The 16,344-nt window shown below is 38.0% G+C and overlaps 1 protein-coding gene across 2 annotated transcripts in view; it reads left to right on the forward strand.

Moving 5' to 3' along the window:
• The window catches only part of slc29a1a (solute carrier family 29 member 1a), a 39,094-nt gene extending 22,795 nt beyond the window's left edge, over window positions 1-16,299 (forward strand). For both annotated transcript variants that reach the window (XM_082153423.1, XM_082153422.1), the window contains 12 exons: window positions 2,245-2,326; window positions 2,414-2,495; window positions 3,534-3,703; window positions 4,366-4,505; window positions 4,840-4,974; window positions 6,377-6,474; window positions 6,592-6,673; window positions 10,802-10,887; window positions 10,984-11,092; window positions 11,175-11,260; window positions 14,208-14,407; window positions 14,763-16,299. In XM_082153423.1, the coding sequence (XP_082009549.1) occupies window positions 2,298-2,326; window positions 2,414-2,495; window positions 3,534-3,703; window positions 4,366-4,505; window positions 4,840-4,974; window positions 6,377-6,474; window positions 6,592-6,673; window positions 10,802-10,887; window positions 10,984-11,092; window positions 11,175-11,260; window positions 14,208-14,407; window positions 14,763-14,874 (1,329 nt within the window). In that variant the 5' untranslated portion in view covers window positions 2,245-2,297 and the 3' untranslated portion in view covers window positions 14,875-16,299. The remainder of the gene's footprint in view (window positions 1-2,244; window positions 2,327-2,413; window positions 2,496-3,533; window positions 3,704-4,365; window positions 4,506-4,839; window positions 4,975-6,376; window positions 6,475-6,591; window positions 6,674-10,801; window positions 10,888-10,983; window positions 11,093-11,174; window positions 11,261-14,207; window positions 14,408-14,762) is intronic.
• The last annotated feature ends 45 nt before the right edge of the window (window positions 16,300-16,344 follow it).

A 16,344-nucleotide genomic window follows, 5' to 3' on the forward strand; every position in this document is an offset into this window, starting at 1 on the left:
AAATATTTCACAATATTACTGTTTTTACTGTATTTTTCATCAAATAAATGCAGCTTTGGTGAGCATAAGATTTTAAAAATCTTCTGGAAACCCAAAACTTCTAAATGGTAGTGTGCACCACATAAATATGTAAAATCATTTTTAATATATGCAAGCTTGCAAAACACTTATTGTCATTTTTTGTTAAGTGCACTTCATCAATAACCAGGTTTATTGTAGTTCTGAGACTAGTGTTATCACATCTTGTCTTGTTGGCATGTCAGTGTATACAGTGGTAATCTGTCCATTCCTGGAGTTCCACAGACTCTCTCACGCCTGCCAACCTTAGGGCTGATAAGTCCGGTCAAGGTGGATATGCTTCGTTTGGTTTCAGCCGTTATCAACTAACCATGGCATTTATTGCTTCAACTAAATTAATGGTCCTGTGTCTATACCCTTTTAACTTTGAAGTAAAATATTGAGTTTCTACAGCTGACTTTCAGAGGTCATCTTGTCCTGGTTTAAGTGGTGAGATGTTTACTATGGTTGTTTTATGAAAGAATAAAGCGGATGTGTTGATAAGAGATGATTGTTTCTGTTTTAGACTATAGTGACAGTACTTAGGACATGTGATCACCGGGGTTAGGTCAATCAGACTAAAATTAGATTCCCTCAACGTGATTGAGATTTCCAGTGGTTGTAACACAATTTTGGCCAATTCAGATCAATTGTGTCAAGTGGCTGATTTAAAGGTCTTGTGCAACTGGCTCGTTCAATCATGATGATGTATTGAAAATGCACATGTAATTGTGTTGAAATCACAGACAGCTGGAATACTATTTAAAATGGTGAACTTGTACGTATGTGTTACAGAAGAATCCGATTTGATAGTTGTTCAAAATGTCTATAGAAAATAAGTGTTTTTTAAAAACCAGTTTGCCATGGTCTGAATATTTTCATTACTGTGCAGATTTTCTAAAATAAAGTGAAATGATTTTCCTCATTTCCAGAAGAGAGTGTGTTTTAGTTTCTTTGGAAAATACTGTTTTAGTGAATACTGCAAGAGCGATGGAGCATAAAAACCTTCATTATTTGTCATTGTTTTCAAGAAATGGTTGAACATAATATGAAATGCTACTTTGAAATTTCTTTCAAATTAAATTTCTCCATGAGGGATACTTTTAACATACAAAAAAAAAACAATAAAACACATAAAAATGATTGATAATAGCAAACCAAGTTTTGAACGCCAATAAATCTCTTAGCTAAGAGGACTGTTTAGTATATCCTGACAGTTGTTTGAATGTGTGTACAGAGAGTTGTGCTTTATTGGACTTCTGAAAGTATACTTTTTGGAAAAGGATAATGCATCAGGATCAGTATGTTCTCAAGCTCATTGTTGTCAGCACCATCACAGTCTGCCATTATCATAGTTTTCAAACAGTTTATCCAAAACCTCTTCCAGTGCTTTGTTGCCTCTGAAGCTCCTCATTTAAGAGCAACATAATCCATTTCCAAGCCTTAAAAGTATAAAGCACTATGCAGATTCACTACATTTAAAAATTTAGTTCACATGTATCAATAATATCAATGGAAAACCCAGTATTAGTAAGACAGAGGATGTCTGTCCTGGAGTCCATTACGTTTCTCATTCACTGTGTATGTTTATTCTCAAAGGACTGCAGAATTAATCAATATATTTAGCCATTTCTTGAGTGCAGAGGATTTTGTGATTCATTCCTTAAGAGCAGGAGATTTAGTCTGAAATCCAGATAAGCTGTCGCTTGAGCTCAGGAAATTAATTTTTGGTTATTTTATAAACTCTATACCTAAGGCTTAATGAAGCACAATATGTGATCTATTCAAAAACATTGGTTTAGAGATGTAGGCTAATGGCAAGCACATGTAAAATGACTCTGAACTGAAAATATTAACGTTTGTTTAGATATTTTAATGTTTATGTTGCTGCGGCCAAAATATCCATTGGGAGAATCATATTTTTGAACGAAATGCAGTAATAATGAGGGATGTTTACACAGTTAATGCCAAAACCCACAGACTTGTTGAATACAGTGTCCTCAAAAAGCATTTGGACATTGAGTCACACTTAAAAAGGTCATGAATATCATTACATTAGCTAAGAGAATTTAAAAACATGGATTTTAAAGAAAGACAGCATGCTTCTCAAGCTGAATGTTTCTCTAAGATTAGGTTTGAAATGATAGATCTTCATTGATGGTTGTTTCCATGTGATTGTAATTTCAGATTTGATGCCAGATTGTGAAACTGCTCATTGATAGATCCGTCAGACAGACACCATGACAGCCGTGAACGCCCCACGAGACAGGTAAATGTGTGAGCGTAACCTCCTCCTCACAGGACGACAGAGGCTCAGTAGTGAAACTGCACGTGGATAAAATGATATGTCTTCCAGGTACAATGCTGTATGGATCATATTCTTCATCCTGGGACTGGGAACTCTCCTACCATGGAATTTCTTCATGACTGCTACCATGGTAAAAATCGTCTCGTTGAGTTCTAATGACAAGCATTGAGACTGACATTAACCATCTTTATTGGCACATTATTAGATGAATCCATGATTATGTGAAAGATACTGGATTTGGAGTACACATTTGGCAATATAAAATTAACCAACAGTGAATATAGATTTTAATGCATCTTGTATTTGGAGATTTTAAGAGGATCTATTTGCATTTTTACATTTCAATATTCTTTAGTGTGTAATGTTGCTGTTTTGAGCATTAAAAAGGTCTGCAAAGTCCCTCCAGTGGGAGTTCTTCTCTATATCAGTGTCACTGTTTCTGAACTCCCTGAAACGCCTCCATTGTAGTCTTGAGTTTTCTTCCGGAAACGTCACAATATTCCTAATTAAAATAATTAATTCGCAGAATAAAGGGGCGGGGCCTGGTTGAGTTAGTTAGTAGTGTATTGAAACTTGCAGTTATAGTAAGGTGTCACATTTCCCAAACACACTCGAAGCAGTTGACCAATCACAACACACTGATCCAGCTGACCAATCAGAGCACAGTGTGCTTTTCAGAAGGAGGGGCTTCATAGAGACAGGAACTAAACAGCGCGTTACTGACAGACTGGGAAGAGAGGAGCCAAACAATATACAATATGTGAAAAAAATTTGTTTTTTGAACATTCAAGCATGAAAACCTCTTCTAGTAGAGCCTTAAAACAAAATCAAGTCTTGAAAAGGGCATAATAGGTCCTCCTTAAGTTTCCTACAGTAGCTTTAAAAGCTTTAGTAGAAATCTTTTCATTACTCTATATTGTTATATTAGCATAAACATTATTAAATGTCAATCTTGTGTTTATTTAGTGAAAAATAGTAGAATCAGTAGAAAAAACATCTTAAGATTTACTGTATTTTAGGTCTTGCATTCAAATTATGGTTCATATTGGTGTATATGACTTTTTATTTTGTATTTGAAGATTGATTTACAAATGACTCTTTGATGTTTAATGTAACGTAGCTTTCACATAGAGGACCGCTCAACATCTGACTTCTCCTTGTTCTCCAGTATTTCACCCAACGTCTGAAGGACCCACAAATCATTGGAGAACACAATCAGACAGCCAATGGGACGGATGCTCGTAACGTCCTAGAGTCAAAGTTCAACAATGTGATGACGCTGTGCGCCATGGTACCGCTGCTCATTTTCACTTGCCTCAACTCCTTCATCCATCAGAGGTGAGACAAACTCTGAAATTACATGTAAGAGGGATTTACAAACGTACATAGATTAGAGCTGCCACCAATTTTACTTAAAAGATAAAATATGCATAGTGGGTTTAATGAACGCACAACTATATTGACCTAACCAGACATTGAAACTCATTGAAATTCTGTTCTGTGATTTTAAGGATATGTGATGAAGTTCTTTATAAATTACAATTTATGGATGAGTTGGACCAAATAATGAAGGAAGAACGTCCCTCGTGACTTAACACACTCCTATGTGTCCAGGTGCACACTTGTTGTTTCATAGTTTTGTTGACTTGACTGTTATTCTACAATGTGGAAAATCAGTTGTAATAGAGAGTGATGAGGTACTAAATAACATTTGTGACCCTGGACCACAAAACCAATCACATGGGTACTTTTTGGGAAATTGGGATGTATAAATCATCTGAATGCTGAATAAATAAGCTTTAAATAAGCATAAGTTTGTTATGATATGACCATATTTGGATACGATTATATATACAATTGCTATTGCCACAAATATACCCGTGCGACTTGTGACTGGTTTTGTGATCCAGGGTCACATTTGAGATTACCAGGAATCTTCCTAATAACCACTCATGAAACCCAGGAGAGTTGACCTTGTGTGATTTTTCTGTTGCTCCCAGGATTCCTCAGAAGTTGAGGATCTCAGGCAGTCTGTCGGTCATTCTGGTGGTGTTTCTCATCACAGCGGTGCTGGTGAAGGTGGAGATGGCTCCCCTGCCATTCTTTGCGTTCACTATGATCAAAATCATCTGCATCAACTGTGAGTACCAGTACCACATCATCATCTATTCCAGGCCTCATTGACCTCAGTGCAGTGGTCTTCTCTCCTCTGGGTTCAGGTCACAAGGTTCGGTTTCATAATGAGCAAAAGATGGCTTGAGTGCACACACATGATCCTTTGATGCTGATATTAAAACACAATATGTTGTGAAAATCAAGCTGGGAAAGGTCCTACTTGAAAGAGCAGATCTGAAAGGAGTGAACTCTCAGAAATGTTTCATTATGTTCTGTGTTGTCATGCCCTTTATGACTTTCCATGTGAGTTATCTCAAGTCTTAACCAACGTTTTTCTTCTTCTCAAACTGTTTTTGCAGCGTTCGGGGCAATTCTTCAAGGGAGTCTGTTTGGTTTGGCTGGAATGCTCCCGGCGTCCTACACTACGCCCATCATGAGCGGCCAAGGGCTTGCAGGAACGTTTGCTGCCTTCTCCATGATCTGTGCGCTCACCTGTACGTATTCCTCCTCCGTATCGCTCTCTTTACGTTCTTCCTTTCCAAAGCGGAGGAACCAGAATTTGGACCAAACCAGAATAAAGCTGTTAATAGACAGTAGTCAACATTTGAAGTGGATCAAAATCTTTCATCAAAGTTATACATGAATTTTGAGCTACTCGTTCTTGTCTTAGGACAACTTTGATGAACATTTTTGATCCACTTCAAATGTTGACTACTGTAGTTTCTGTAAATTGAAATAAAGCTGAGATCAAATAAAATATAAACATTAGATAAAAAAAAAAAAAACTTGAATGAAAAATTAGAAATGTTTAACTGAATTAAAAGTTGAAGTACTAAAAAAACAAATAAAAAAAAACAAAGCTAAATAGAAAAAAAAACAAAGCTAATAAAAATGAGAAACGCATAACAAAATGAAAAATGAAAAATATGAATAAGTACTATAATCGTACAGTATATAAATAATACTAAATACTAATACACAAATAAATAATGAGTAATATTAATTCACAACATGTTCTTTAGAGTTACGGTTGGTGTTAGTTACTTGTAATTATACATCATTTACAGTTATTACTATAGTAAGTACATGCAGTAACGTGTAAGTATCTCAAATAAAGTGATTCCCAAAATTACAAAAATATAAATAAATACTATAATAGAAAAAATTAATTAAAAATTAAAATAACACTGGACCAAACAGATTCAAAGTAGATGTAAAATGTCAGAACTAAAATGCTACTCTACACTAGTTGATAGTTGTTTATTTATGTGCCAATAACACAATTCCACTGCGACTTTCATGAGTACTTTTAAATGATTGAATATATGTTTTGAAGCAGATTTGTTTTGTGGAAATGTTCGTTTAGTTCTAGATAAGGGTTGTCAAATGTAAACGGTACTATCGGTACCATTCGGTACTAAAGAATTATTTTTATCGTACCAATATTTCTGCAAACACTCACGTTCAGGATCGTTTCTATTTACAGCATAGAGGATGTGCTAGTCCGTAAGTTCATTGAATAATTAAGACTGTTCTGTTTTTTTATCATAACGGGGTTTTTGGTGAGAGTGCAGAGTTCAGTGAACTTGCTCTTTAGAGATTGACAGCCTTAGTGACTGTAAATGGAGGCTCTGCTCTTGCTTTGTTTATTACCCATTCACAATCTGAATACAAGTTTTTAAATGCGCAGAAAACTACGATGATTGACAGTGATAACCAACGGTCGAGACAAAACTTGTCTACTTTTTAAAGTACTAAATTTAACAGTTTTTGCTCTGGTACCGAGACCTGCAAAATGTTCCTGGTTTTGGCACTGACTACTGTAATTTTGGTGCAATGATGGCAACCCTACTCCAGGTGCTTCCAGGTTTTTGACCCTCGTCTTGTGTTTTCCAGCGGGCTCTGCTTTACAGGACAGCGCTTTCGGCTACTTCATCACTGCCTGCGTCGTTATTCTCCTGGCCATAGTTTCTTACTTCGCCCTGCCCAAAATGGTAAGATGTAAAGCCCTGACTCTTGAGATTCACATCTGTGTCCCACTTCCTCTAATCAATGCAGAACATTATGATTCGACGTTTACATTTTGAAGACTAAAACTATTTGTTCTGCAGGAGTTTTTCCGGTATTACTCTGAGAACAATGGCTCTCGGCCCATCGAAGATGAGGAAAACAAGATGGATTTGCTGAAACCAGGTAATGCCCAGCGTTCCATATTTATCAGAATGTCAGTGACATCTGATGCTCCGTCATACACTCATGAACATATATATGGGACTACTGGAATATATAAGACCACGGAGAAAATGTGCAGAACTTTTCTGCCCGGTTTCACAGACAAGGCTTGAATCTAGTCTCGGACTAAAATGCATGTTTGAGCTGTTTTAACTGAAAGCAACTTGCACTGACGGATCTTTAATTGAACTAAGGCCTAATCCTGGCTTAATATAAGCCCTGTTTGTGAAACCGGACATAATATGGCAAAGATTGTAAATGTTAATCTGGTTGTAGAAATTATGTTCTCTGAAGGTTACAAATCAACTATTAACTGAATTAATATTGAGACCAAATACAGATGTCTCTGGTCAAGATTGTGAGGTAATTTATTTGTACCTCAGAAAATCTGTACTTTTTTTATTTTGTTTTTTTTTGTTTATTGCATTTTGTTTTGTTTTATTTTATATGATAGCATTTTTTTGTTTTATTTTATAGCATTTTGTTTTATTTTATAGCATTTGTTTTATTTTATAGCATTTTATTTTATAGCATTTAGTTTTATTTTACTTAAAACATTATAAAATAAAATAAAACAAAATGCAATAAAATAAAACACTATAAAATGAAATAAAATAAAACAAAATGTTATAGTTTTGTTTTGACTGTCTCCTTAAATATTTTGACTTTGGGACACTAGTGCCCTTAAAACCCAATGCTTTAAAACTAGTCCCAGTAGGGTAGCTTAACGCCCGTTTCACACATACTCCGTTTGCAGTGTATGCGGTGTGTATTTGTTCCGCACCCATGTTAACAGGTCAGAGCTTTCACACTGCACACGGATGCGGCCCCGCGATCTGTTCCAGTTGCGGTGTGTATACAGCAGTGCAGAGACCGAGTCTATTTCTGCTGTGCTGAATTAAAGTGACATTGCATGTTTTATGGTCAAACTGAACACATATTGAAATGAAAATATAATAATCTCACCATAAATGCATTTAATTAAATAAAATGTAGTAATCTCACCATAAATGTATTTAACTTAATACTACTTATTTTTCACAGTCATCTTTTTTACTTTAAGACCGGGGTAAAGCAAGGAAAACTACAATTTACCTCAACAAGGCGACATAATGAACAACACTCGTCTCATTCGTGGAGGTGGAAAAACAAGTTCTTTGTGAGATGCAAGATTTGTTGTATTAAAATTTAAATGCAAAAGAAAAGGCAGGAGAATCGGCAGTTTTTGTCAATTTTAAGTTTTAATTTAAATTTTTGCGATTTTATTATAAGGAGGCTACATGGTAAAATATTTTACCACTTGCTTGAGCAACTATAAATCTATATTGAAGTAGCATTGAATAATACGTTGTTTAAATTGTGTTTAAACATCTATTAAAGAGTGTATATGTGTACAAAGAGAATCGCAATACTGGCAAATTTTTTTACAAATAAAAGTTGCAGCATAACTTCTGGATTTGAAATACAAAAATAGTGAGTATGTGTTTGTGGTACAGCCGTGGATCAGTTACGCACTGCAAACGCAGCATATGTGAAAGCACTATAGCGTGTGCTGCTCCTGCACTGCATACAACACGCACCACAACACGCACCACAACACGCACCGCATACACACCACAACACGCACCACATACTCACTGCATGCACACTGCAAACGCAGCATATGTGAAAGCACTATAGCACGTGCTGCCCCTGTACCGCATACGCACTGCATGCACACTGCAAACGCAGCATATGTGAAAGCACTATAGCACGTGCTGCTCCTGTACCGCATACGCACTGCATACACACTGCAAACGCAGCATATGTGAAAGCACTATAGCACGTGCTGCTCCTGTACCGCATACGCACTGCATACACACTGCAAACGCAGCATATGTGAAAGCACTATAGCACGTGCTGCTCCTGTACCGCATACGCACTGCATGCACACTGCAAACGCAGCATATGTGAAAGCACTATAGCACGTGCTGCTCCTGTACCGCATACGCACTGCATGCACACTGCAAACGCAGCATATGTGAAAGCACTATAGCACGTGCTGCTCCTGTACCGCATACGCACTGCATGCACACTGCAAACGCAGCATATGTGAAAGCACTATAGCACGTGCTGCTCCTGTACCGCATACGCACTGCATGCACACTGCAAACGCAGCATATGTGAAAGCACTATAGCACGTGCTGCCCCTGTACCGCATACGCACTGCATACACACTGCAAACGCAGCATATGTGAAAGCACTATAGCACGTGCTGCTCCTGTACCGCATACGCACTGCATACACACTGCAAACGCAGCATATGTGAAAGCACTATAGCACGTGCTGCTCCTGTACCGCATACGCACTGCATGCACACTGCAAACGCAGCATATGTGAAAGCACTATAGCACGTGCTGCTCCTGTACCGCATACGCACTGCATGCACACTGCAAACGCAGCATATGTGAAAGCACTATAGCACGTGCTGCCCCTGTACCGCATACGCACTGCATGCACACTGCAAACGCAGCATATGTGAAAGCACTATAGCACGTGCTGCTCCTGTACCGCATACGCACTGCATACACACTGCAAACGCAGCATATGTGAAAGCACTATAGCACGTGCTGCTCCTGTACCGCATACGCACTGCATACACACTGCAAACGCAGCATATGTGAAAGCACTATAGCACGTGCTGCTCCTGTACCGCATACGCACTGCATGCACACTGCAAACGCAGCATATGTGAAAGCACTATAGCACGTGCTGCTCCTGTACCGCATACGCACTGCATGCACACTGCAAACGCAGCATATGTGAAAGCACTATAGCACGTGCTGCTCCTGTACCGCATACGCACTGCATGCACACTGCAAACGCAGCATATGTGAAAGCACTATAGCACGTGCTGCTCCTGTACCGCATACGCACTGCATGCACACTGCAAACGCAGCATATGTGAAAGCACTATAGCACGTGCTACTCCTGTACCGCATACGCACTGCATGCACACTGCAAACGCAGCATATGTGAAAGCACTATAGCACGTGCTGCCCCTGTACCGCATACGCACTGCATACACACTGCAAACGCAGCATATGTGAAAGCACTATAGCACGTGCTGCTCCTGTACCGCATACGCACTGCATACACACTGCAAACGCAGCATATGTGAAAGCACTATAGCACGTGCTGCCCCTGTACCGCATACGCACTGCATACACACTGCAAACGCAGCATATGTGAAAGCACTATAGCACGTGCTGCTCCTGTACCGCATACTCACTGCATACACACTGCAAACGCAGCATATGTGAAAGCACTATAGCACGTGCTGCTCCTGTACCGCATACGCACTGCATGCACACTGCAAACGCAGCATATGTGAAAGCACTATAGCACGTGCTGCTCCTGTACCGCATACGCACTGCATGCACACTGCAAACGCAGCATATGTGAAAGCACTATAGCACGTGCTGCTCCTGTACCGCATACGCACTGCATGCACACTGCAAACGCAGCATATGTGAAAGCACTATAGCACGTGCTGCTCCTGTACCGCATACGCACTGCATGCACACTGCAAACGCAGCATATGTGAAAGCACTATAGCACGTGCTGCTCCTGTACCGCATACGCACTGCATGCACACTGCAAACGCAGCATATGTGAAAGCACTATAGCACGTGCTGCCCCTGTACCGCATACGCACTGCATACACACTGCAAACGCAGCATATGTGAAAGCACTATAGCACGTGCTGCTCCTGTACCGCATACGCACTGCATACACACTGCAAACGCAGCATATGTGAAAGCACTATAGCACGTGCTGCCCCTGTACCGCATACGCACTGCATACACACTGCAAACGCAGCATATGTGAAAGCACTATAGCACGTGCTGCCCCTGTACCGCATACGCACTGCATGCACACTGCAAACGGAGTATGTGTGAAACGGGCACAACAGTGTCCTAATGTGTTTTTTCATGTTATTTCAAAACTTTTTTGCTGCTAAATGACAAATACAGCTCTATGAAGTTGTGTCTGACTCAAATCATCCATGATTCCCTGCATAGAGAAATTGATTGTCTTGGCTTGCAGAAAGTGCGGCAGAGAAGAGGCCCGTCCTGAGTCTGACTGATGAAGAGACCAGACCCGAAGTGTCAGTGTTTGCCATCTTTGAAAAAGTATGAACTTCTGCTCACATCTCTTTTCTCAGTTCTAGAAGCCTCAGTTTATAATAATATAATATATAATATAATAACACTTGTCTCCTGACTTAGATCTGGGTGATGGCTCTTTCTGTATGCTTTGTTTTTACCGTCACCATTGGTACTTTCCCTGCTGTCACTGTTGAGGTCAAGTCCACTATTGCTGAAGGGAGTGCATGGGGTGAGTGTGTTTGCATGTGTGATGTTTCACTGTATTGATGTTCTCTACAGAAATGTCACAGCTGTCCTGTCTCTTTTTACAGAAACTTATTTCATCCCTGTGTCCTGCTTTCTCCTGTTCAATTTGATGGACTGGGCCGGTAGGAGCCTGACTGCTGTTTGTATGTGGGTACGTATGTGTGTGTGTTAGCCTGCGCACACGGGGACTCTTCAAACATGTGCTCTGAATGCTTTATTAGGGCTTAAATCAAATGGAGCATCTGCTTTTTATATTGGACCTTCCCCTTCTGGGACTTTCAAGGTATTCCTATGAACATGTGCTTTCTGAAAAAACTCAAGAGCCTGTTTATTGTGTAAATCTTCCAGCAATTATCATAACAGGGAAAACAATAAAAAGTCCTACATCATGGAAAATCCTACATCATATCAAACGGATAGTTCAGCCAGAAATGAAAATCTGTTGTTCCAAAACATGTGACTTACTTTCTTGGACAAAAAAAACTAAGTACCATAAAATGATCATAAAATTTGTCCAAAATTGGTTTTACTTTAGTAACAGTTTCATATTAAATCTAGAAGGGGAATCTATTAGACTGTGACTGTCAAATGTGGTTTTGCCAAGTTCAACGGCTCTGGCTGTGATATAAACTTAACGCTATTGGCTATTTAAAAAAAGGGGAGGAGCTGTTAGATATGCCCCGCCCTGTCTTCCTGTTTCAGTGGAAATAAGGTCAACACATTGAATAACGCTGCTCGTTTCAAGGCACATTACATGCACTGCGTTAGTTTACACTGAGAAGGGTCATAGCACTTGCATATTGTCGTCCTAATGTTAGTTTAACTGCTTCTATTCTCATTTGTAAGTTGCTTTGGATAAAAGCGTCTGCTAAATGAATTAAAGTAAATGTTAATACTAACATTGGGTCTCATTCATGAAACATTCGTAAATATACGAGTAAATATGTGAGTGATTTGCGCGTAAAGAGACATTCCCGAAAATTCTTCTCCTGATTCACAAATACTTCGTAAACGTCAGATTTGATAGTGAAATGTGTGTGTGGGTTAATGAATTCCAATCAGTCGTAAATGGGACGCGCGTGCACGCTCATTCTCTCAATTACCATAAATCCCGCCCATTAAAACCGACTGACAACTATATATAGGCATCATATTATGACACGAAACGAAGGATTTCAAACATGTCTTCTCAAAAGCGAATGAAGAAGAGAAATTTCTCAGATGCAGAAATTTAAGTTTTATTATCAGAAGTTCATTCAAAACGCCACATTTTATTTTCAAGGGTACATAGTGGCGTATCAGGTCCAAAAAAAAGGAATTTTTAGGTAATAATGCTTGGCAGATGCAGTTAATGGAGTTTCACCTGTTAATCGAACAGTCCCAGAAGTGAAAAGAAAATGGTTCGACATGAAGCTTGACTGCAACACTTGTGACTTGCGGACTTGTAAAAAAAAAAAAAAAAAAAAAAAATGTATAAACAGCTTAAAAAAAGAAGAAAAAAAAGACTTGCGGACTTGTGTTCCGTTTGCAGATGCTATTACTGGCTCTCGTAATAAAAGTAAAAAGAAAAACCGTATGTAATTACTATATATAATATTTTTTCAAAATGCTGTGTAAATATGTACCCGATTAAGGTGAATTAAAATGCAGCCTTATTAATGAGCAAAACGTTCGGATGTTAAACGCACTATTTACGCGTGGCTGGGAGCAGGTGTAGGTTTCTTTCGTACCAACTAACATTTGGAAAATAGGAACATTTTAATGAATCCGAAAATTTACGCCAGAACCACTTTACACACGATTTACACAAAAATTCGTTCTGCTCGTGTTTCATGAATGAGACCCAATAAGGCTACCATTAATGTTAGTGTTGTAATTTCACTGTTGTTCTGTAAAATAAAATTCATGTTGATTATTAAATACTCGATTTTATCATTTTACAGTACAATAGTATGGATTGCAATATCTTTTTTAAGTTTGATAAAATATATATTCTTTAATAATAATAATAATTGCCGGTTGGTGTGGTGATGTTTGATCACATGCCCACTGAAGCCCGTCTGGTGTGCGGTCAGCTGTCTGACGCTCATGTGCTCTTTACCACAGTCAATGTAACGCTTGTTTCTGATGCGCTTGAGGATACTTATAGTTTGACTCGATTATAGCGTCCATCTGAATGAGAGATTTAAATAAGCTGAGCATCATGGGAGAAGCTTGGCTGCAGTACGTGAACTCATTCGGGGGTAAATGGAGACGGTGGATGAATTGAAATGTCACGTCCAGGCAATCGCTTTAAATTTGCTTTATTTAGATTTGGTATTATCATGGGTTTTGAGTATTTTAGGGGCGAAACCACGTTCATATGATCCCAGAATGTATTCTACGTCTTTCTCATGCACTGATTGGCTGTTTAAGCAAATGGATTGCAGTGGTTGACCAGCAAAGGTTGTATAATGACCGATGCCGCCCTGATTGACCTTGGTAGTTTATTTGATGATAATGACAGCTTTATTGTTTTATAATATAATACAAAATTAAGATTTAATACAGATGTGACATTATGATACTAAATTGATTGAAGCATTTACACAATATTTGTATTAATATTCATAAACGTTTTACTTATTCGTTTCAGTGTTTAGTTTTATTTATAGTTTTGAATTATCTATTGAGGTATTTATTAATATTTTGAATGAGCTTTTATTTTTAATTTTATGTTTTTATATTTCTATTTAGCTTTATTTTATTTCAGATGTAGTTTTAGTAATTATTTAGTACTTACATTTATTTTATTTCAGTTAGTTACCATGTTGCCAATCTAATACTTATCTTTATTATATTTTATTTCAGTGAATGAAAACAGTTTTTAATTGTTTTAGTAAACAAAACTATGCATTTTATCTATTTGCAAAACTATTGATTAATTTTAGCTTAATAGTTAAAAGTAGTAATATAATATTATCTGACCAATACATCATTCTATCACTAATAGTGTCTACAGTGTGTATTGACTAATAAAAGGTAACTAATTTCTTTCTAGTTTTGGGTGATGATGATGGATTGATGAATGTCTTGACATGTGACCTCTCTCTGTTCAGCCCGGTAAAGACAGCGTCTGGCTGCCCATCCTGGTCATCGCTCGCGTGGTGTTCATTCCTCTCTTCCTCCTCTGTAACGTTCAGCCCAGACACACTCTGCCTGTGTTGTTCTCTCACGACTCCTGGTACATCGTTTTCATGATCCTCTTCTCCTTCAGCAACGGATACCTGGCCAGTCTCTGCATGTGCTTCGGACCAAAGTAAGTACAAAACAACTACAGCAACGTGCGTGCAAAATATAGTGCATATTAGACTTTATATTGGTCTGCTAGAAAAATAATAGTCTTTACAAATTCATGGTGTTTTCTCAGTTCATCATTATCTGGTGTTGTTTGTGTGATCCAAGCTGTGACGTTGCTCTTCTTCTGTTTGGATTATCGTTACTTTTTTTGGTTAAATAAACACGCTGCATTTAAGATCCTCTCATCATCATCTGTCCATGACAGAAGTATCATTAGCTACATCTTGTCAGTACACACTGAACATTGTCCTGATGATGTTCATCTAACAGTTTAGTCAAAGTTCTTCATGTCCTCAATTTGTGTTTTCTCTCAGGAAAGTCTCCCAGCATGAAGCGGAAACTGCAGGAACCATCATGGCATTTTTCCTCTCTCTCGGCTTGGCTTTGGGAGCCGCGTTATCCTTCGGGTTCCGGGCCATGATCTAGTTCTCAGTATGAGGAAGAGGAACTTTAACCCTAGTTGTATACAGAGCCAGAGAGAAAGTTTTCACACTGCACATATAACCATTTGTCCCTCTTGTGTCTCTTGAAGAACTGCATGTGGCATCTGGAATAGACTGGATTCACACGGGGATAACAAGATCATCATGATGTCATGAACATCATCATCATCATCAAGCCAAAAACTGTCTGCATTTTGGTGTACTTTTATATTGTGCCAATTCAGTATTTAGCAATAATGTGTATAGTTAAGGTTAACACCTTGCTGTTTTAGTTTTTAAAATGTTTTTGTAGGTATTAACAGTTTTAATTGCCCTGTTTTAGTTTTGTTTAGTGAAACTTGCAGCTATTAGGGCAGTAGTTTACTGCAAAAAAAAAGATTTTCTTGCTTAGTATTTTTGCCTACTTTTCCATTAAAAATGGAAATCAAGATGAATTTATTTTGAGAAGGGATATTGCTTAAGTTTTGAAGTCCCCCTGTAGGCAATAATTTTATCCCTTAAAACTCATCTTTGTTGACCAAAATTACATATTTAAACGTTTTTCCTTTAAAAATTATTCATGCCTTAAAATAGCTTGAATGTTACTCTACAACCTTGCCTCATTTAGTATACGTGGTTCTATGAATATGCAAATGAGCCCCTCCTCCACTCACTCACACAGCTCAGAGATCCACTGGTTGACGATCACATGTTGACCCTGATTGGTTACAAGGTAGTTTGTGATGTCAGAAACACCAGTGTTTTTATAAACTTTAAAAACTTGATTTCCACCATGGGGACTTTTAAGTCTTGTTTTCTAATGAATTCATCAAAATTAAGTTTATGCTTAAAATATCTGTTTTCCCCCATGAATTAAGTTTATTTTTCTGATACCATTGACAGATTTTTTTCTAGTTTTAAGCATGAACTCAATTAATTGATAGATTTTTCTGAAAACAAGACTTTTTGTAAACGCATCTTGATTTTAAGAATGTTTAGATATTTGTGCTTGAAAACAAGACAAAAATACTGTAAGAAAATCACATTTTGCAGTGGTTCTAGATCAACCGTACTGTATCACACATTAAAGGGCCCCAATTGAAGTTTATAGTGGCATTTTGAAGGTTAAAACAAGTTCAGATGTCTGCTGTTCATTTTGTCAGCTGCATGTATTTGATGTGAATGTTTTCAGAGTGAAGGCCTAAAATTTTTACATTTGTCATTATTTATACCATTGTTTTTTAACAGCTTTTTGTATTCTATATTTTAATGCAGCCTGTTTTATGACAAATTTTAACATTGCTAATGCATAACTTGCTTTTTGAATGAGATGTTTTCCAAAAAATGGTCAAAATGGAAATGTTTGGCGGGGTGGGTGGGTCTGTGACTGGACGGGGTAAAAATAAACACACTTCTGTTTGTAATTTGATGATGATGATGTCTGTTCAGTACGTGAGCTGGAGCAGAAGCACAA

This window comes from Leuciscus leuciscus, assembly GCF_965113295.1.
Source record: "Leuciscus leuciscus genome assembly, chromosome: 22".
Taxonomy (NCBI): Eukaryota; Metazoa; Chordata; class Actinopteri; order Cypriniformes; family Leuciscidae; genus Leuciscus; species Leuciscus leuciscus.